This window comes from Neocloeon triangulifer, unplaced genomic scaffold (genome assembly GCF_031216515.1).
Source record: "Neocloeon triangulifer isolate White Clay Creek 2 clone unplaced genomic scaffold, ASM3121651v1 ptg000014l, whole genome shotgun sequence".
Classification (NCBI taxonomy): domain Eukaryota; kingdom Metazoa; phylum Arthropoda; class Insecta; order Ephemeroptera; family Baetidae; genus Neocloeon; species Neocloeon triangulifer.
In genome coordinates, this window is record NW_026775556.1 from 27,798,730 (window position 1) to 27,819,842 (window position 21,113).

Below are 21,113 nucleotides of genomic sequence, written 5' to 3' on the forward strand. Positions count from 1 at the left end.
TTACCAATGCCAGTAAATTTACATCCAGCTTCTTGCTACATCAAAATTTATCAAAATTTATTTTTCATGGAAATCGGGCTTTTTATCGTTGAAAAATTGTTTTTATTCAAAACCAAAACGGCTCTTCCAGTTTCGGTCACGGTCTGTGACCCTATTTCATCAGCAAAAAATGCAAAAAATCAGCAATATTGAAAACCACCTCATTTTAACATAAAAATCAAAATCTTAAAACTAGCAAAGTCAGGTAATTTCATGCGGAAATTAGTTTTCGTGCATAATAATTAACGATTCTTGGAATTGTTTAGAGTTTGTGACGAGGGTAAATGGGTAAATACCGTTCAAACATTCACCTGCGCAAGTAAAGCCAACCATGCAAGAAACCCAACTTTGCTCCCGCGGGAACGCGTGTGGTACTCAAGCTCAAGTTTGCGGCTCTCGCTTTTCTATACCCAGCGTAAGAGGAAAATAATGGAGATAATTAGCTTGCTGCCTTGCAGTGTGTAATTGAACGCGAATTCCAAATCTTCCACTGAGCTTTTCTGCAAAGTTTATAACTTTGTCGAGACTTCGTAGCCAGGGCGGATGGTCGCGTGCAAAATAAACTTTCCACTCACGTCAAGAAGTAATTGCATTCGCATACATCAGATGAATAATTAGTTTAGATACAGAGACTAACTAAATTGTTATTTCGCGGCGCTGAAAGTTGATTTAGCGGCAGCGGAATTTGCGTTTCCAGCTCAAATGAGTTTTCGTAACTAATGGACTGAAATTACATTTCCTAGCGAGAGCAAATCGATGGTTTTGAATATTAATCAACTTTTGAGCACTAAAAATGCAATTTAAAACCAAAACATTCCAAAAATGACTGCGGCAATAGAGTAATTATATTGTTTTTTTTAATGATATTAAAAAACATTATTTATTATTCTATATTTATCCTTTTTTATAATTGTTATTAAATATTTCTAGTTTTTTTATTTTAATTTTTTGATATTTTTTATTTTATATTTATTTTTAATTCTACTTATTTAGCTTATTTGTGATGTAATAATTTGGAAAAATTAACAATAAATAAATAAAAAAAAATGAAAATTGCAATCAATAAATTAAATAAGTTTAAATAATGGACACTTGCTGTTTTTAGAACTTTATCTGGGATTGAAAAAATAAAATTATTTAGGGGCTGAATCACTTCAATAATAAAACGAATATACTCAATTATTCCCAGGAAATCGATCCAGAATATTGATTGCAATCCCCCCTTTAAATAAATACAAATATCCCAAGGAATCGTTTTTTCAATCAGAATATTGATTCAAGGCGTTCCCAGCACTCGCCTTTTTTAGAATTAATGCGCTTCAACTTTGGGAATTTACACGTAAAAGTTTTTAGAAGAGAAAGCTGGTGGAGGTAAACAAACACCTGAGGGAAGTGGAAAAACGCAGACATCTATGTTCCCTTTCGTCGGTGTACTTATTTCGGAGCTGCGAGGAAAAGTTTCGACGGTGCTTAAGCAGTTTAAAGTTGGGCCTGCCTAACTCGAAACTTTCCACCCGAACCGCTCCAGCTCTCCTTCCTCTCTTGACAAAAGGGCGAAAGAATTAAATGCTGGGAATACTTGGCGATGAATTTAATATTTCATCGCCCTCCATTAGGGGAATTGAATGGGCAGTCCGACCTCTCGGTGGGCACTCGGGTCCGGCCGCGGGCGGTTCGTCCATTATTGAGCGACGCGGTAAATAATGCAATCGACGCCGGCTTTTGTGTGCTGTGCTGTGTTCTTCTCTCGTGACCTGAAACTGCATGTTTGTGCTTTTTGTTGCAGATGTGTTGCGAGCTGCGGATCGGGGACAGCAGGTGCTCTCAACGAGCCATTGAAGCCTGGCATGGATGCCGAGGAGAACAAGTGGAACCACTACAATGAGTTTGTATTCGTCAGAGAGTAAAGAGTGTCCTCGACAACGGGTTTTAATCACGCTGTACTTATTCACTACCGACGCAAATCTTTAGAATTAAGGCCACTGGCGCGGAAACACGTCAACAACTCTTACTTCTCATCGCTTCGAATTCTTCTCTCTGACGAAAAATATAACATTTATATTTCTCTTGCGCACGTACCAAAAAAAGAAAACGAGATTTTGCTACGAAAGAACGAACGTCGGATCTATATAGAAATAAAAAAAAACGAAAATCACCGTCGCGTGTTCCTTGACACTCTCGTCGGCTGGCAGGACTGTCTTTGTGAGATTTGTCTCGTGTGTGTGCACAATCTGACCTAAAGTTAGTGCTATGTAATCAATCGTTAGCGTTCGTACCGGAGAAAGCGGTGTCTTTGTAAATATTTCAATTTCCGTGAAAGTCGGTTGGCGCATGCGCAGTTTTGAAACGGGATTTGACTTTGCGCATGCGCAGATGCATTTATCCATGTAATTAGGATTTCACGTGGTTTTTTGAAAGAATTTTCAATATGGTTTAAGTGAATCTATGAAATAAATCTGTTAATATCACTCAAAATGAGGGTTTCAAACGATATTTCCAAGTAGAAATTGGTGAAAATCTGATCTCTGTAAACATTTTCTGATTGCGAGTTCCTCAGTTTTTCTCAAAGTCTACGAATTTCAAATACCTTTGACCGAATTCCGATTCTCAAAATAATTAAAAGAGCTTCTTGCATTATCTGAAAGCACAGGCCCGTTGTGAACTCTCAGTCCTTTCAAACAAAAGCAAACACCTGACGTCATCTGAATTTCGCAAATCCGCGGCACTCGCTCTTTCCCTCTCCTTCCCGAGAGCCATTAACTGGAAAAGCGTATGAAATAATTCGGCGGACAATGGAAGCTGCTTTTGTAGAGAAACAATGGCGACGCGGAAAGGCACTACTGCGCCTCGCATTCATTGCGTTAATATGTAAATACAACGGTTCGTGAAAAAATTGCCCGACCGCCCGCTCTTCGCTAATAATGGTGTTCATTTTTATTGCACGCGCGCGCACTGCTTTATAAGAGCAGAGCAGGCAATTCCGTTCTCGTATTTTTCATCGCTGAAAAATGGCATCAGTGCGCGTCTATTCGCAGGAAAAAAGGGACGACATGTCGTGCGCAAATTTTATTCCGCGAGCGCTTTTATCGATTCTCCATTCTAGTCGTGCATTTTTCAGTTTCACGGCAGGCCGGAGAGATTGTTTCAAAACTGGTGTTTTTTCTCCTTCTAGCGGACATAAATTTTTTTGCAACCCTCGAAGTGATGCATGGCATCTAGTTTTCCTCGGTGATTTATTTATTTGGAAAAAGCTAGGAATGGCCAGAGCTCGGGGAACGTGGAAAGTTTATGATCTACGCTTGCAAGTCGCAGTTGAATTTTTGAATAATGAACGCGTTGAAATGAATTATTACTCTCAGAGGCAAAAAGTAAGTGAAATTGATGATGGAACAATAAAAAAATTTTTTTTTATTGTATTCATAATTTGCTTTAATTCTTCAAAATTAATAAATACAAAAAAATTATTTCACGTTCTGACAAATCTTTAATCTATATGAAATCTTTTAAAATGTATAAAATAAAATCTGAATTAAATAATGTAGATAATTATCTCGCCTGCACCTGTTAAGGTAGAGGTACTTTTAAAATCTTTCCCTTCCTGCGTAGTAATTAACGGAGCGAAACGAAATTTCCAGCCCACTATTTGCCACTCTTTGACCTTTTTCGGTTCAAATTAGGGAGGAGCGCGGTCGAGGCTCCGTTGGGGTCGAGCGGCAACTGCAGGCAGCTCCTCCCCACGGATTCGGCCAAAGTTGCATCCGAGGCGCCGTTTGGGACCCTCGGCTGACCCGAAACCTGTGGCCGCGCTGATCTGCCAGATCATTAGGGCGGAAAACTTTGATTGATGCTGGCAGCAAACTTTTCACCCTTTGGCGATATGGGAGTTTTATTTGCTGCCCCTTCTTCTTTCTCTCTACACTCGGGGTGGAATTTTCACTGGAGCCGTTAAAAGAGAGCAGCAGCGATTTTCTGGCGGAAATGATAACGGTTCTGAAAGTTGTTAGCTCGTCTCGCATAATTTAACCTTTAACTATCCGAGAGAGTGGAATTTGATAATTTTTTTATTACTTTGAACGCCGAACAATTATTACTGGAGCGAAATCACAGAGCCTTTGGCAGTTTTTATTTTCAATCTGCAAATTGCGAACGTTTAATCTGACGGGCACGTCACAAAACGCTAATTAATGATGGCTATCTATCAGCAGACTAATTATTGCAGATGAGCGCGCGATTGCGCCGCCGGCAAAAGCATTAGTTTCGTCGTTGTGACTACATACATGTGTGTGCTCGCGGCCAGGTGGATTCAGATTAGTTTCATCAACAGAACTACCGCTCGGCAAGACACGAACATTAGATTAGCACATCATGCCTAATCGGTCCTCGCAACAGCGCAATTAACACGTTGCAGATCAGCTAATGGCGCACGAAATCACATTAAATTCGTGTTTGCACAATTTCGAAAATTTAAATTTTATTTTATTTATTATAGCAAGCATTTTCCACATTAAAAACACTTAGAAATGTAATTTTTAATTAAAATGCAACATGCCGGACACGTCTGTAGAGCAGGTTGCATAAATCAATTTGATCTGATGTGATTTTAGAAGTGAATCCGTAAAAATATTGTTGCGTTTTTATTAAACTTTTGAACTTGCTGAGGTCAACCTTTGCTAATGGAAATGATTGCAAACAAAATTTCAAATAGAATATAAAAAAGTACAGACCATTTTGCAATCAATAAAAAAGTGGCAAAAACTTTTACCAGAAATAAATGAATTGAAAAAGTCTGCCGTTAATTTTTTTTTTCACATGACAATGGAAAAAGTGCGTATTCCCGGAGTCATGCAGCAGAGACCCTCTTCGGAAAACAATAATTATCGGTGAAAATTTCCCATTCTCTCTCCAACTCGCGGGATTCAAAAGCGTTTGATGTTTGTTTGCGCGGCGCCCCTATTCGGACCAACTCTCTTTTCTGCCGCGTTAATTTTAATTGGGTCTCGCGCACAAAAATCGTCACTTTTTTTTTTTTGTGCTTCTGACGGTAAAAAAATGTCACGGGCCAGAGGGGATGTGCGGAGGTTATTATTACATATTTCGCGATTATTAGCGCATCGACGGCGTAAACTGCGCTCGATTAATTAATCAATACGTAGCAGCCTGCGTGCTGACGTCATTTGCACGTTTGTCAGCAAAGTTGCTTGGCCGGAAAATGTAAATGTACACACCCTGCACCATTGTTGAGGAACAATGGCAGTGAAAATGTATTCGGTTTGTCTGTGTTTGCATAGAACACGCGGCGGTGCGGGCGCGAGAAACTTTCTCTTCTCGTCGGCAAAGGCGGAATTATTTTCCTCGCAGAAGATTTTGATCAATTGATATGGCAAAGCGAAGAAGGGTGCGGATGTCGCTTTCAAAGATTTTATCTCAAGGTGCAAGTTGCTGCAAGGCACTTTCCTGAGCCCGAATTTTCAAAACGCTGGAAGCGACGTCCACACTGGGCTTATAAAAAAAAATAACCTCAAAGCTTGTAATTTATTTTCTTATGGTTTTGTTAAAAATAAAGTTAATTTGAATTATAAATTCACCTGCAATCCTCAAAAGAAACTTAATAATTGAGAGCGAAAACCCTGTAAATAGACGAGCTCGATTTCAGGCTTATTTCTCAATATTTCACACTTCTTCTTAAACTCACTATTTCACAGAGGAATACGCAAACATATGGAGGAAGTATTAATTATATCAACCATGGTGACGAACATTTGATAGAGTTCCTCCCATCAGCAAACCAATTATTACCGTAAACATTTATATACCGATTATTATACAGTCCCGCATGATTCGATACTCGCCAACATTGTAGTGTAGAATAAACGTGTTTGTTTGTTTCACCGTGAATTTATATAAAAAGGAATTGAAACATCAATACTGATTCTAAATAACCTTTCACGTTGTACTAAAAGGAGAATGTAATTAAAAAGATGTATTTAAAAACTACATGAAAAGTGACCCTGAGACAAACTTTTTAAGATGTACTTGAGATACGACGAGAAACCTATTTTGTGTACCTGCTTCTTTGTATAATCAACGTGTGTATGGAACACATACATTATTATGCACTTATAAATACTGATTAAAAAGAGAGAGAAACTAAAGGAAAAATAATGTGTCTAGCCGGGAAAAGTGCGAAAAATTGTTGAGTTCGGTGAAAGAGAGAGAAAGTGCACATTTGTATAATCAAAACAGAAGCGGCTCGGCTTGTTGGGTTCTAAATAGAGATTTTCTCTCAAAATAGAAGCAGTTTTTCAAACTCTAATTCTACACTCTGAACATATTTTCTGTGATTTCCTCTTTGATTGATAAGGAACCAATATTTAAGCTTAATTAACTTTTAAGAGAAATATTACATACGAGCGCTGGCTTTTGGAGAAGAAAAATGTGACGCCGGGAGACGATTTTTGAACGTTATATATATTTTCAGTTCGGCCCCCAAAGATCCTGCGCTTTTATCAAAATTCGATGCGAAAAAAAAATCTTCTCCCCAGTTGATATTTTGACTCCGAGAGCCAATTGCGCAAACCCCGAAACCCCCAAGATGAATCAAAACGATTTGTTCGAGTTAGGAATAATTTTATTAAATCGATTTTGAGCCACTATATCATTATGTGTTAACCTGTAAGCGCAATATTATACGAGCTAGGACAACGCAAACTGGAAATCTCAGTAAGCAACACATACTTAAAAATATTCCTCCAAATCTGATCTCCTAATTAACTTTGGATTCAAGTTTGAATAAAATTGGATTGCATAACATTTTCAGTTTTGGTGCTGTGCAAAATCAATGCGATAAAAACGTTAATTCACAACGAAGCGAATTTTTTTATTAAAAAATAACGCCCAAAAATGTACTCCAGTATGTAATAAATTTATGTGATTTGCTCTCTCGTCACGATGATTTACATTCGAAGAGCTGCACGCGCCGGTTGAATAAAAACATCAGGCCCGTCGGTCGAGTGCCCTCGATGTTGTTCAGCGGCACAACAGGGTGCACTACATTAATAATTCGCGGCGAACCGATAATTAATTCAGGATGGCCGATTTTTGGAACGCATCGTGAACATAGAGAGTGTGTAAATTTAATTTTAAGCTCTAGAATACGACACGTTATATTATTATTAGCGGGAGAGAGAGAAAAAAATTAATATCCTGGATGGAAAGAATATTATACTAGAAAAAGTTATACACACATACAATTGTATAAAAAAAAATTATATGAAAAGTCTCGCACGAACATATGCGCAAAAATTATCAAGAGATATTGTTATTATATCAATACCCACATCACGCTAAGTAAGGTCAGAATATTATTAAAAAAATATGAATTACATTAATTACAAAACGAGAATATTAATTGTAATACGTAAACATTGACTAACAAGGCAAACGTATCGGGATGATTGTGTAATTATGTACTACGAGTATAATTCAATAAAATTATTTAGGACAAAAACCAACTTGTGTTTTAATTCATTGGAAAATCATGCTTTTTAAACTTATTTATTTTGGCACAAATGGCAAAATAAGAAAGAAAGAAAAAATATATTAAAAGTTTATAAATATTAATAAGTAAATTACACAAGAGATCTAAAGCTAATTTAAATTGTAGCTAAAAAAAATTATCATATTTTGAGGAAATAATTCCTTGTGTTGTAATAAAATTTCGATCGTTTATTTTATTTAACTGTCTAATTGTAAAAACTGTGTTAAGTATTAACCAATAATAAATTTATCAAAAATGAGTACAAAAAATAATCAAAAAGATGAAAAATCCTGTTTAATTTAACTTCGAAATTAACAAGCACTTCTAATCCTTCTAATAAAGAGATTTTAAACGCTGATGGTTGTAATAAAATAATTATAATAAATTATCTTTTTTTTTAAATATTATAAGTGTTCATGATTTTTTACATTAAAATTATATTTTAATTTTCAATATCTCAATATGTTTTTAAATGTGATATTAAATAATTTATTACTTATTAACATTTTTTTTCTGTCTAGACAAGAATATTTAAATTTAATAATTAAATTCTAAATTTATAGTTTACAAATAATTTATTTGTAAATAAATATAAATAATTTTGCATTGATTTTAAACTATTTTTTGAAGGCGCAATGATGAATTTCACCATTTTTCTTTTAAATTCTTTTTAGGCCAAAATTAATGATATAATTGCCTACGGTGAATAAATTTCATCCCCAAAGTAATCACGGCAGTCTGCAAGATCACCCGCTAGAATAAGCGTAGCTGGACCGTTTCGGCTCTGGGCCGCGCAAGATAAATGGTGCAGACTTAAATCCCACAGAGGCACGTCGTTAATTAGCGCTCGCTTGAGAGTCGAGTAATAATAGTAGTGGCGCCTCGCGCAATTCATTTGCCGGTCAATGCGGCAGGCGTTAATTTCTAATTAAACTGCCGGCCAGGATGTTCGATGATCATTTTTGCAGGCTTGTGCTCCTTCACGGCTCGTTAGGCGCCACCCTTTCATTTATGTAGGACTTGACACAAGCCTCCGTTTCAATCTGTAACTAATCCTCTCATTTTCCAACAGATTTCACATCTGCTCTTATAAATTGATGTGAATCAGAAAGTTTTTTTCACCGTTTTGGAAACATTTGAATTAATTTTAAATTATTTTCTATAATAAAATAATTTATTTGAAGAAATTAACACTTGCGAAAATTGTTTTTTTTTTATTCAAAATTAAATTGCTGTACCAGTTTTGGTCACGATCTGCGACTTAATTTCATGAGCAAAATGTACAAAAAAAATTAGTGCAAAATTGAAAAAAAAAACCAATGAACAATTTTTTATTTTTGAATAAAAACAATTCCTGCAACGATCGAGGTAAAGCTCGATCTCTTCATTTCTATAATAAAAAATGTATTGACAAGTGGAAATAAAAATCATTTCTTGCCTTTTTGAGTTAGATTGTCTTTATTAAACTTTTTTACCAAACACTATTATAGCAAATATTATTCTCTGTCTCTGTTTATTAGTACACAACGAATAATAGCTTCGTCAGAAGAGATAACAAAAATTAGTGAGTGAGAGAGAGAACAAGAGAAACAATGGACAATATATATATAAATTATATATTCAATAATACACATAAAAGAATTGGCATTCATTGCAAAAATGGAACAACAAAAAATCAACCAAAGTAAGAAATTCGTGTGACATGAATTGCATGATGTGAAAACAGTGTCAACGCAGAAACTATTCGTAATTTTCTTTTTTAACCCTTCTACATTTCGTCGTTGACTTTTAATATTCTTTTCTTTAGCTACGTCTGCAATATGCATAATATATATTTTTCGTTTCATTTATCTTATACACAGAGAGAAGAACAAGAAGGAAAAATGCTCCATCTTAATTAATTAACTTTGCAGTGGTGGCGGCGGTGACGAACGACTATTTTTAATTTATTCAGAGCGGGACTTCTACTGCTTATTTATTCGAACGTTTTCTGAATATTTTTTTTTTCTTCTTTTTTGTTACTCTTAAGGCAATTGTCGCATTCCTAATTGGTACGGTACGTTCGTAATCATACAATAAGAATTAATAATTATTGGTGCTTGTACATCGTGTTCCAGACAATTCGAACTGCTCGAATAAAGATCCATTTTTTTTTCTTTACAATAAATGTATATTTTCACGTGATTTTTTTTTTTAAAAGGGGTCAACGTCGAGGGCACTTTCCGCACCGGCACCTGACCTGGCACGTGGTTATGTATTTTTGAGCTCCAAAGACAAGGCCTAAAAGTTGCTTAAAACGTGTGTCCCGCCCCGAATGGCGCGGGAAAACTAATTTTAGAACAGGTCGTGTCTCGAAAGAATTAAAGCAAGTGTCGATTTTCGCAGTCTTAAGTGGTCAATTTGTCGCTAGGGTCGGTGCGGAAAGCGGCCTCGGCTCGGGCATAATCTTTGTTCATAAATGGAGGGCTGCTTGTACAATTCAATACACACACAATTTCTCGCTTCGTTCCTCTCCGACTGTGTGACGACATGCACGGGAAACAATAAAATTGTTTTATATGTACAAAAAAAATGATCAACATCGAACAATGGGTCCGACGCTCTTTTCGGCTCGATCAAAAGAGGGAATGAAATTAAAAAATTTAAATAAAAATTAAGTACTAAAACGAGCATAATTTTAGTTCCCTTTAAAATTTAAAAGAACAGAAATAAACGTATAAAAAATAATTAGGGTAAAATTTCGGGCCTAAAAAAATTGACCAAGACCATCAGTCTTCCAAAATCACTCTTAAAAATTTGGGTCATTCCGAGCCGAGCGTCACATCGGACCTCTGACATTCGACAATGCGCGCGTAAAGAGAAACACCTATGATTGAAAAAACATTCACGTTTTGCCAGAAGAAGTGCGTTGCAAAAGCTCCCTCAGCAGGACTGAGGAGGTCAGCGAGTATGATTCCGTCAACGATTCGCTGTGTTTTCGTTTTAATTATTGCTACATGATTGGCATGAATAATTTGTCAATGTGTGAATGAGCAAGCAGATTCGGGATGCGAATTTAGCGAACTAAAATTCGCATCCCTTCGTGATTGGAATTGCCACTTTTGCAACTACAGGAGAAAGGCATTTCAATAAATTGAGAATCGGAAATTGTACGGTGAATGTGGATCGATTGATAGAACGACTACTCTCGCAACTACATTATTTCGTTTTTGCCTTAATTAACAAGAACTCCATCTATTTAAATTGTGTTTCCTACCCATCTCGCTTTTTAAAATCGTCCCTTCCTTGCACTTTTCTCTGCTTATCACGTTCATTGCCACTACAACATTCAGTTGATTTTTTAAATTTGGCTTAAATGCTACAAATTTGTGGGCGTCCCGATTTCATCTCAATTCCTCCCCGTCTTATTTACATTAATTTATCAGTGCAACGTAAAATTAATTAATAATGTTGTAATAATACCGTCACCTTAACGAGTAATCACTAAATTAATAGTTTTTCTTTAAACAGGAAGCACGCTAATTGCAAAATTACAATTTTCTTCTTTTGAATACAAGCTGGGAATAATCGATAAAAAGTTTTCCAGTTGGCAAAACAGTAAAATTCGCATGCTAGATGCAGCAGAAATGAAAGGTAACTCGAGTCAAAATCCTTTTGACACTGATCATTTCTCGCAAACTTCAAAACGGTGTCATAATAAGGAACCAATTGCTTGATACGATGCTGCCAGTAAGTGAAAATTTAAGTACTGGCCTCAGATAAAAGTACATTTCTCAATAGAATTTGTGCTAATCGGATCGATTTCAGTGATACAAATCGAAAATAGAGTTATTTTTTGTCGAATCTCAATTTGAGGTTAATTTCAAAAGGTCTGATAAATTTCAATTCACGACCTCAACACCGTCTCAGAACTTGACCAAAATATGCATCTTCTGACCTTTACTTCTAGGAAAGAGACTTCCATCCAATATTCTTAATTTAGTTGCAGCAATTAATGCCGGGGGTAAAAATAAAGTCATGCGTAACCAAGAAGCCTACGTAGTCACTAGGTGTGCCGTCTTAGCTACTTGATGTGGGCGTAGAGTTTGCTGCAAAGCAAAAAGCTTCATTTGGTGAAGAGAAATGACAAATCAAAAGAATGCGACTCGCAACTCACTCTGATTAATTGCTGGACTGCTCGGCGTGTTCGGGGTCATGATGTTCTGATTCGCCTTCAGCTTTTGCCGCACCTCTCGTATTTTCAACTGCAAGCTTGCTTTGTTCGGGAAGATGTCCGAGTGTTCCGCCTGATGAAAAATTTTTTGTTCCAAATACTGGCGTGAATTAAAATTGAAATAAATTACTTGAAAATTAGAAGTTGCTTCGGCAGATGGGAAGAAACCGTGCAGTTGGAAAAGCTCCATGACCAGAGTCCTCCTCTGCTCGAGAGTTCGTCGATGGCCTCGATCTCCGGACTCAGAACTGGCGGCAGAGTTTGGCGGACCAGTGGCAGTTCTCGGCGTCTTTGGCGTTCGAGGACTGGCAGCCACTGCATCTTCTTCTGTAATGTGAATTTATTGGTGATAACAATTGGAGTTAAAAATAAAATTTTACCTCTGAATGGATTCTCAGGATTAAAATCTGGCGGAAAGAAAGTGTGCCCGACTAAGCGAGCAGATGGCATAGAATTGCCAGTTCCTAAGTTTTCCGAGTTGGCAGAAGGAGGTGGTGGTGGCAGTGGTTCCATCATGCTGGCCTGAGAAATTGGTGGCTGGTGTTGAGGAGGTAGGCCAGCCTCCTCCCTCTCCTCAGCCAACGACTTCTTTCGGTAACTCTGAATGAAAAGAAAAATTAGTTAAATTTGTTTGAAATATATTTAAAATTTACCTGAACAAACACTCTGGGACTTGTGTTGGGTATATTACTGGGCGACTGCTTTTCGCTGGGTTTAAATTGTGGTAGTGACGAAAATTTTGCTTCAAAATTTACAGTTTCAAGCACCCTGTCCATTCCGTCCTCGACGTTCTTCTTGAAGAAGCTCTTTTTACTTGCGGGAGAAACTGGCACCGAGCCTGTCGAGCCACTCGGGCTGGCAGGGCCTTGCTCCCTGTCTTGGCCGTCCGAATATGGGCCGCCGCCTGACAAAGGACCCTGGTTGCTGCACGAGCCCTCTGACGCGGTTGAAGCTACACAATAGAAATTTAGAAAGAATAAGTTAAAGAGATCTTTTTTTTCAATACCTTTACGCCTCTGAAGAGGAGCTTTTCCAAGCTGGGCTGGTGTGGGAGCCAAAACGAATTGCTGTCCATTTTCATTAGTCTCAGACTCTGCTTTTGCAGGCTTGACCTGAAAGTAAATTTGTTTAAATAATTACATTTTAAATATAAGAAACGGAGAATTTAATGGATTCTGTAATATTAAGTAAAGCAAAACTTACCTCCTGTGTTTGCTTCTGAGGTAAACTAGGAGCAGGCGACGGCAAACTTTTGGTCACAATAACGGTTTGCGATGTCGAGCTGGGCGCAGTTGTCGGAGCAGCAAGACTGTAAACCACACTGTGGCTTCCAGAACTTGCCACCGACGAAGCCGGAGTCATTGGTTTCACCAGCAGGTTGACAAAAGTGACTGTTCCTTGGTGTTGCTGGTGCTGCTGCTGTTGTTGTTGTTGGCCAAAAGATCTGGCCTGCATCTGCGTCTTGACCTTGGGACTCGTCGGCAGGAAAGCACCACCAGTGGGCTGGAATTTGGAAATCCCAGCTGGGTTCTGCGGCGAGTAGGGGAATTTGTGGGGAGAGGGCGACGGCTGCGGCATCATCGTTGGACTGAAGGGACTGTACGTTGGGCTTGAGCTGTCGGAAGGCAATCTGTGAGGTAGGAGTAAACTGCTTTGGAAAAGGAAACAGAACGAAACAAAAAAATTATAAGAAAACAATAAAAACACAAACAATTTTAAACAAAACCACGGCGACAAAACAATATAATAGACAAGGCACATTTTCAAGTAAAAATACCTCATTTTAATTGGCTTCGGTCTGCAGGTGGTTGAGCTGTCGCTGAGAGAGCTGGGTGACTGAGCAACTGACTCTTTCTTGGCATCTCCTCCTGCATGTTGTGAATGTGCCTGACTCTTAAGAAGCGAAACTTGCATATGCTGTTGAGGCTCGTTGCTCGAAGGCGGTGGGTGCTTGGATAAAGCACTGGGGCCTATTCCTGCTGACTTCCCGTTGTTTGGCGCAACCGGACTGAATCTTAAACTCCTATTAGCATTTTCAAAGAAAAATTTCACATCCAAAATACCTTTGCTGAGGGAAAACTTTATTTTCGATGAGCGTTTCGTTCTCCGATTCGGAATCCGAGTTGACATTTTCTGCACATTTGAGGTCTATCATGGAACCCTCTTTTGCATCTTCGCCATCTTTGGACAGGGGTTCCTTGGGTGTGCTAGGTTGACTGAGATCATTCTTGCCAGAGGAGCTTTTCCTCCTGTCCTTCGAACACCACTTCCACTCGGGATGTGCTTTGAAGTGAGCTTCTTTCACCTGAAGCGACAGATTTTAATGCACTGCGAAACAAAAAACCAAGGAAAATTAACTGACCTCAGAAGCCAACTCATGATATTGCATCTTCTCTTCAGGTCCCAGAGCATACCACCATTCTCCTAAAATCTTGCTAACAGTTCTATTATCCTGATTCGGATGCCGCTGGTGCACCAGTGCTCGGTGTCTCTTGCTGAATATCATGAAAGCATTCATTGGACGTCGAATTCTCTCCTTGCCACCCTAGTTTAAAAAAAAGTTAATTTATATTTAATTATTATTTCAATTTTAAAAATTTACCTTCATGGGGCTTTGAGGTTCTTTCGGCAGTGAAGAGAGACTCTGAGATCGTCGTTTGTCGCTAGCAGACTGCTCATCTTTGCTGCAACTGGGTTCTGGTTCGAAAACATCATCATCCAAATCCACAGCAGTGGCAATATCCAAATCCATTTTCTCATCGATGGTCGAGTTTTTGCGTTGCAGCTAAATATAAACAAAAATAGAATGAATAGTTTGGAAGGTTTGGAAGGTTTAAAAAAACATCGACAAACCTCTGGTTTACTAGGTGGTGCAGCTGGAGGCCTTGTTTCTGCATGTGCAGCCTTGCTATTTACATTATTATTTACGACATTATTATTTTGCTGATTGGCAACGGGAGGCTTCACGAGCACCGAGTTGGCTGTTGCAGCTGGCAGAATGGGGACCAAATTGGTCCACGGGTACGTAATTGCAGCTGTGGCAGTGTTTGGTTCTGAAACTGATGTCAAAGTTTATTTACGGATGAAAATATTTCAAAATTCAAGTACCTCTCGATTCGGGAGAAACAACAGGTACAAGTTGAGTCGGAGCAACGATGACTGGCTGGAATTTTGGAGTGACGTGATTCTCCTCAGAATTATGCTTATTATCTGTTTGCTGTACGATGCAGTACAGAGAGTGCTCGGAGGCGTTTGATTTATTTGGAACAGCCAATAGTGTGACCTGCTTTTGAGTAGTCAACGCTTTCTGCAAAAGAGGCTGACCAACTTGATTCTGCTGCGAAGTGAGAGAAAATGTTACTTATTGGCACTCCACAATTTCAATCTGGGCATTTTACCTCATTAAGGGCGTAGTTCAAAACGGCCAGTTGCTGTTCGCTGCCCCAGTTTTTTACATTAGGACTAGGACTGATCCGAATAACGCTGGTTTGGTTAGAGTTCGGAGCCGTGGTTGCAGTTGTGCTTGCCGTGGAGGTGGGGTGAGAATTTTCTGAGATCACTTGATGTTGCGTCGTTTGTGGAAGTGGCGGCTGCTGCTGCTGCATGTGCTGATGATGCATTGCTCTTGGCGGCATGATTTGCGTTGCGTTTGTTTGTGCGGGTACTTTTGACATCAGCATGTGAGGTCGAACTATTTCAGGCCTAAAAAATATTTGCAAAATAAATAACAAATAAAACTCTCTCCTCCATTCTAATTACCTGATGAGGTTTTGCTGATTGTTGAATGTTCCAAATTGCTTCGGAATGGGGCTGACGTTGTGGGGAGACAACATTCTGTTGGCTGGTTTTTGATCACTGTGGCTCGCAATGGGCACAAAGAGGTTTGTGGCAGCTCCAATAGGTGACCTTGACTGGTTGTAGTTTGAGTGAGCGTTCTGCTGAGCCAGGGTGACCTCAGGTGTGGCTGGTTTTGATGTGCCAAGAGACACTAAAGCAAGAATAAAATGAATCCCAACAAAACCTAATCATGTAGTTTTTCCTACCCATGATATTAGCTGCTTCTGTCTCTTCCGCGTCAAAGTTTCTGCTGTTAAGTCTCAAAGCAGACGCCCTCACTTGGTTTCCGTTGTTCCCATTTCCGTTATTGTTACTGGCTGGTGGTCCTGGCAGTGGAGTGGGATTTGGTGTGTTAGATTGACTGGTAAATATAGGAGACGGCTCCTCAGATTCCCTGAAAATGCATATATAATTTTAGTTGTCCGAAATATTAAATAAAAGTAGAGTTAAGAGTTTTTTATTTAATTATGAAAATATTGTGTACCTTCCAGACGAAGGGGTGACGCTGTTTTTCAGTGCAAGGTGCCTGGAGCAGTGGCCTCTGCGCTGAGATTCTTTGTTGCAACCTTCCCGTGAGCAGAGTCGGCGCCACTGCTTTCCGTTGAACTTCTTTCGGATCCCACTCGGCGTTCGCACAACATCACCCTTTTTGTAATGATGCGGGGTGGCAGTCAACGAGCGGCTCGGTGTAACGGATCCGCCACTGGTCATTTGGTCACAGCACGAAGAGCCGCGGCTTTGCACAGACGAGCGTTTGCTGCTTCCTGTTTCACAAATTTTGACATCTGCAATTACGTTTCCGTTGCAAACGCTATTTTAAGAAGACATAAAAAAAACCAATACTGTACCATTTTCAGATGGAAACATGATGTCCTCCTTCCTGAGGTCATCGTCCGAATCGACAAAGTCGTCAAACTGTTTGCGTCTGAATTCAGCTTCGGCGTGGTGGCTGTTTTGTACTACAGGTACGGTCAGAGTTGAGGCCGAGGTGGACAGATTGGCCACCATAGGGGTGGCCACGCTCAGATTGGTCGGTGCCGCCGGGGTTGTGGTGATTGGCATCGAGCCTGGAGGGTTGATGTTGAGAGGCGAGGTGGCCGAGTGGCGGTACATCATGGCGGCCACACTGCCCGGCACAGAAGTGGGGTGCACATGAGGCAGCGGAGAGACAGGCGATGGCTGAGGCACCGGCACCTTTGTTGTCACGTACGACACTGGCTCGGTGTGGTTTTCAACGTGGAAGGCAAGTTCTTCTGACCAGGGCGCCTGGAGGATGCGAAGATGCGCTCGCTTCACCAGCCGCTTCTCGATCACATCGCCTACTCTGACTTCCACCAAAACTTGCATCGGATTGGTGTAGATCTGAATTAATCAGAAAGATTAACATTAAATGATTTGAAATAACACTTGTCTTGTAATATAGAAAAGAGAAGATCTTCATTCAAATTGAACTTTGCATAATGTGATAATTATTTATCTTTATCGACCCATAAAAGGTCAAGATGAACCTGTTTATTATTTAAATCTGTACAGATTTGCAAATAAATTTATTATCATTTTATTTCAAAAGGTTTTTTTTAATTAAATTAGATAATTTTCTTTTGCTAATTTCTTAAATTCAACTTAAAAAAACTACCTGGCATAGCACAGCAGGAAGAAATCTAATTTCCGGATGAACATCTTTCACAACGAAGGGGTACCTACTAGTGAGCTGACTCAGACTTGGACAAATGTCAGAAACAACGTCAAGAGGTCCTGCGAAGAGATAAACAAGACCATTAATAATTCAACTCAAGCGCTCGTGAATGTGCAAGAAACACCCATTCTTAAGCCAAACAAGCGTGAATTAAAACAAAGGATTATTTGCTCTCCATGTGTGGATTGAACAGACCCATTCAAGCATATTGAACTGCCAAATATTTCCTCCGAGTAAACAAACAGCAAACAACCAATATTGGCCAACTGTCTGCTGTCTGGCCCTTCTTTGGCTTTCTCCAAAATTAATTGAAATACTGCGCAATTAGATGATAAAAATTGCAAACTCACCCTTGACAAAAACGTCCTCGTACAACAGGCTGATTGGTTCTGCGTTGATCCCGGCAATGTTTGGTTGGTCAAGTGTTACAGTCACTCCTCCACCCTGTCCTCCGATGGCCAACAGGACGTTGGATATTGTACCTGGCAGGTAAATTTGTGGGTTTGATTTGCTCCTGGCCAACACCCGGTGGCCGATGAAGTCTCTCAAGTCAATGCAGCAGTGTGGTTGGGGCTGCGAAAAAATGATGAAAATTTGTTTTCAAATAATTTTCAATTTAAAATAATCAAATTCAGGGAATCATTTAAAAAGACCTTCAATTTGCTACAATTGAAATAATTACAGGTGTCGAACAATTGGTAATTGTTTCCTTCCTCACTGACGCATGAAAGCAGGAGTTTTTTTGGTGGAATTTCGCCATTCCAGGAACTGTATAATTTTTTTAAACCCTTGCAACTCACCTCCTTAGCAACAGCGTAGGACGACACCTCAGGCTTGTGGTAAATGACCTGGATGGGTGCGGGCGGCGAAATTTGAACTGGCGGGGGCTGCAGGGGCTGCGGGGCGACGTTGGCAGGGCCAGTTGGGCCCTGGGCGTAGTACGAGGAGTAGTCGATCGGGGCGCCCTGAACGGGGTTGTACTCGTTGCTGGCGGGGATGGAACTCACCAGCACCGTTGCCGAAATTCTTGTATTGCCTGCTAATATAATAAAACATCTATTAATGACGCTTTAATTGTTATAATGATTGAATAGTTATAATTAGTGGCAAATTTAAGGCATTATGAACAAAAAAAATAATGCAAGTCTGATTTTTTATAAACAATCCGTAATGAACTATAAAATTTTTAACAAAGTTCAAGTCATTTTATTAAATTAGTGTTTTGTTTGATATTTGGGAACAAAATTTATGTTTTGTTTCAAAATTATAATTTATACTGTTGTAAAAAAGCTCAAAACATGTTTTTCCATTATCGGAAAATTATGAATCAATCGATTTGCACTTCCTTTTTTTAATAAAAGGAGAGGTGCAAAAATAGCTTAATTATTTTAGTTTCAGTTGCATGAAATAAAATCTTTATGAAAATAATATTTTTTTAAATATTATTATTTTTTTTTTACTTTTCAAAATATTTTAAGCAAATTTCATGGAAATTTTGTTTGTCTGTAAAAAAATTTTTGCTTCAAAAGTTGTTTTAAATAAGCGGCAATTGTTATAAAATCACTTGACCTGTGCAGAAAATGCATTTTAGAATGTTTTAAGCGGCATAGAAAAAAGTTTATTGACTAAAATGCACAAACCTGATTCTGATAACAATTGGAATTTAGTTGATTTTTATGTTCAATAGAAATTTTAAATATACTTTATCATTTTTACCTAATTAATCTTCATTATTTTAGATGATAAACAAATAATTTGCCTGTATCAAAGTACTATAATTTGCTATTTAATTCTACGCCGAGTTAAATAATTTATTTTGGTCAAACCGCAAAACCTGGAATAATTATAATTATTATTTTTTTTTTTTAAATCTGCTTTTTTGAAGACGCAGTGTCATTAATTAATTGAAAAACTTAATTAAAAGTTTCTTCTTCTGAAAACGAAGTTCAATGACAATAGTTATTTTTATAGAAACTTTTTTACCGTAAAAATTACCATTTAATTACGCATGAAAATCTGCACGTGTGGCAATAATTAAAGCAGCACTCACGGCCATTAACCAGAAAATAAAAGGGTGATTAATAGTTCATTGTTCAAGGTACTCTCGACACACACAGGTGCGCGCAACAACGACTGTAGTAGGATGATTCACTCTTATGGCGCGAGTTCCCACCTTTGTCGGTGACTGGGCTGCAGTTGTCATCCTCCAGTTCACTCGGGTCGAATTTCCTCTTCTTGGGCAGGTTTCGGACCGGGGGCTTGAGGACCCCGCCGCCCGGTTCCTCCGACATCTCCTGCGAAATACGAAAAAGGAATTAGAACAAAAAAAAATGAGTCATCGTCTGGAGTTCCCGAATCTGTCGGTCGTTACGAGCGGTGACGAAATGCGATTTTATTTTACGAATTTCTGCACAATGAGAAGGAAAACGGAAGGGAATTAAATGGGCCGACGGCAAGAATAACAATAACGAAAACGTAACGCATGACATGGTGCGAGATGCGAGATAAAAAAATGCTAGACATGCTGGTTAGCAACAGGGCATTAAAATGTATCCGCGCTCGCTGTACGCAAGTGCATTTTATTTCAATGGTGTATAATAATTACTACATTACAAAATCGAGCGCGATTCTTGCGACAGCGCGGGGCGCCGATCGAGGGGCCCGACGGGCCCGCAGCGTCGCCGATCGTCCGCCGAATGTGCGACGGGCATGAATAAAAATTCTTCAGTCAATGAAGTGTCTAAATTTACACAATACCCCCATCAGCGTACAGGTGAATAATACTTGGAAATCCGCCATCTTACACCCGAGTTATTGACAAATTTTGGCCGTCGCCCGGGCCGCGGGCCGCGCCGCGGCCGCCGCGGCCTCGGACGCTCGGCGTTCCACTGACCTTGGGCTTCAGTTTGGGGCGGTGATTTGTTCCCTGCGAGGAACCGAACGTCCGCAATCCGACGTTCTACTGGCCCTTTACATCACTACCAACTCCGTTTCAGAATTCGCTACGAACTTTCGCAGCTGCACTACAACGAAGACGGGCAGCTTTACAATCAATAAATTCCATTGAAGTCGCGCTGGTCCTTCATTAAAGATGTGAACCGCGCGCCGCTGCCCGCGAACATTTGAAAGTTTCCCAGCAGGGGAGGGGGAATTACACACACGCTACGCCGTCGTACGCCACTGCCATTCACGGCGTACGCACAATCTTTCGTAGTATTTTTCGGGGGAAAAGATTTAAAAAAAAAAAATGCAAAAAAAAAATTGGTTCGATCCAGTTCGATGAAAAAAAAAATTAAAATAATGTTTTGGCCCACTTATTTTATCTAGAATAAAATACTCATTAAATTATTTTTTATCAGACAAGCTATTTAATTAAATTGATTTTTAATTAAATTAAATTATTTTAAAATATTTTTATTACGTAAATTAAATTTTTTCAGCCCCGACACTAAAAAATATATTAATATCAATTCTTAAAATTCTCCATATTTAATTAATTTTGGAAGTTTTATTATCAAAATTCTTGCCATTGGTGTTGTTGTTTTGTCCTACAATTCCTATTTTTTTCTCTTCAAATAAATCGTTTTCAATGTGATCGATCTAAAAATTTAGACAATAAACAAACAATATTAATTTCAAAGTCTATCTTAATATGAAGAAAACAGTTTCCACGTTTGAATTCAACATACTTTATTTATTTTTTCCTGAATTATGTCATAATAATAGTGTTGCATATTGTACAATTATACAAATATAAATATAGAGCACATCATCAAAAGAGCAGGTATCTA

The 21,113-nt window shown here is 38.8% G+C and overlaps 2 protein-coding genes across 10 annotated transcripts in view; one reads left to right on the forward strand and one right to left on the reverse strand.

The window, feature by feature from the left end:
• Positions 1–7,535, forward strand: part of LOC132200617 (BTB/POZ domain-containing protein KCTD12) — a 66,123-nt gene extending 58,588 nt beyond the window's left edge. For both annotated transcript variants that reach the window (XM_059626234.1, XM_059626233.1), the window contains exon 4: positions 1,826–7,535. In XM_059626234.1, the coding sequence (XP_059482217.1) occupies positions 1,826–1,946 (121 nt within the window). In that variant the 3' untranslated portion in view covers positions 1,947–7,535. The remainder of the gene's footprint in view (positions 1–1,825) is intronic.
• A 1,477-nt stretch (positions 7,536–9,012) lies between these two features.
• LOC132199635 (putative transcription factor capicua) lies at positions 9,013–20,359 on the reverse strand. 8 transcript variants are annotated; one of them, XM_059624509.1, is made up of 23 exons: positions 20,216–20,359; positions 19,496–19,616; positions 18,123–18,358; positions 17,673–17,895; positions 17,263–17,381; positions 16,475–16,988; positions 16,111–16,411; positions 15,833–16,020; positions 15,549–15,777; positions 15,188–15,491; positions 14,898–15,126; positions 14,643–14,848; positions 14,392–14,574; positions 14,152–14,334; positions 13,853–14,094; positions 13,567–13,803; positions 12,993–13,440; positions 12,796–12,901; positions 12,443–12,741; positions 12,170–12,389; positions 11,920–12,116; positions 11,733–11,862; positions 9,013–11,679 (listed from the first exon to the last, which is right to left on the reverse strand). In XM_059624509.1, exons 2-23 carry the CDS (start codon positions 19,611–19,613, stop codon positions 11,636–11,638), a joined length of 4,956 nt encoding a protein of 1,651 aa, XP_059480492.1. In that variant the 5' UTR covers positions 19,614–19,616; positions 20,216–20,359; the 3' UTR covers positions 9,013–11,635. The 8 variants fall into 8 exon arrangements, with proteins under 8 accessions (XP_059480492.1, XP_059480496.1, XP_059480493.1 ...); XM_059624513.1 differs by having other exon boundaries at positions 16,111–16,390; positions 18,123–18,361; XM_059624510.1 differs by having other exon boundaries at positions 14,898–15,123; positions 18,123–18,361.
• Between the last annotated feature and the right edge of the window lie 754 nt (positions 20,360–21,113).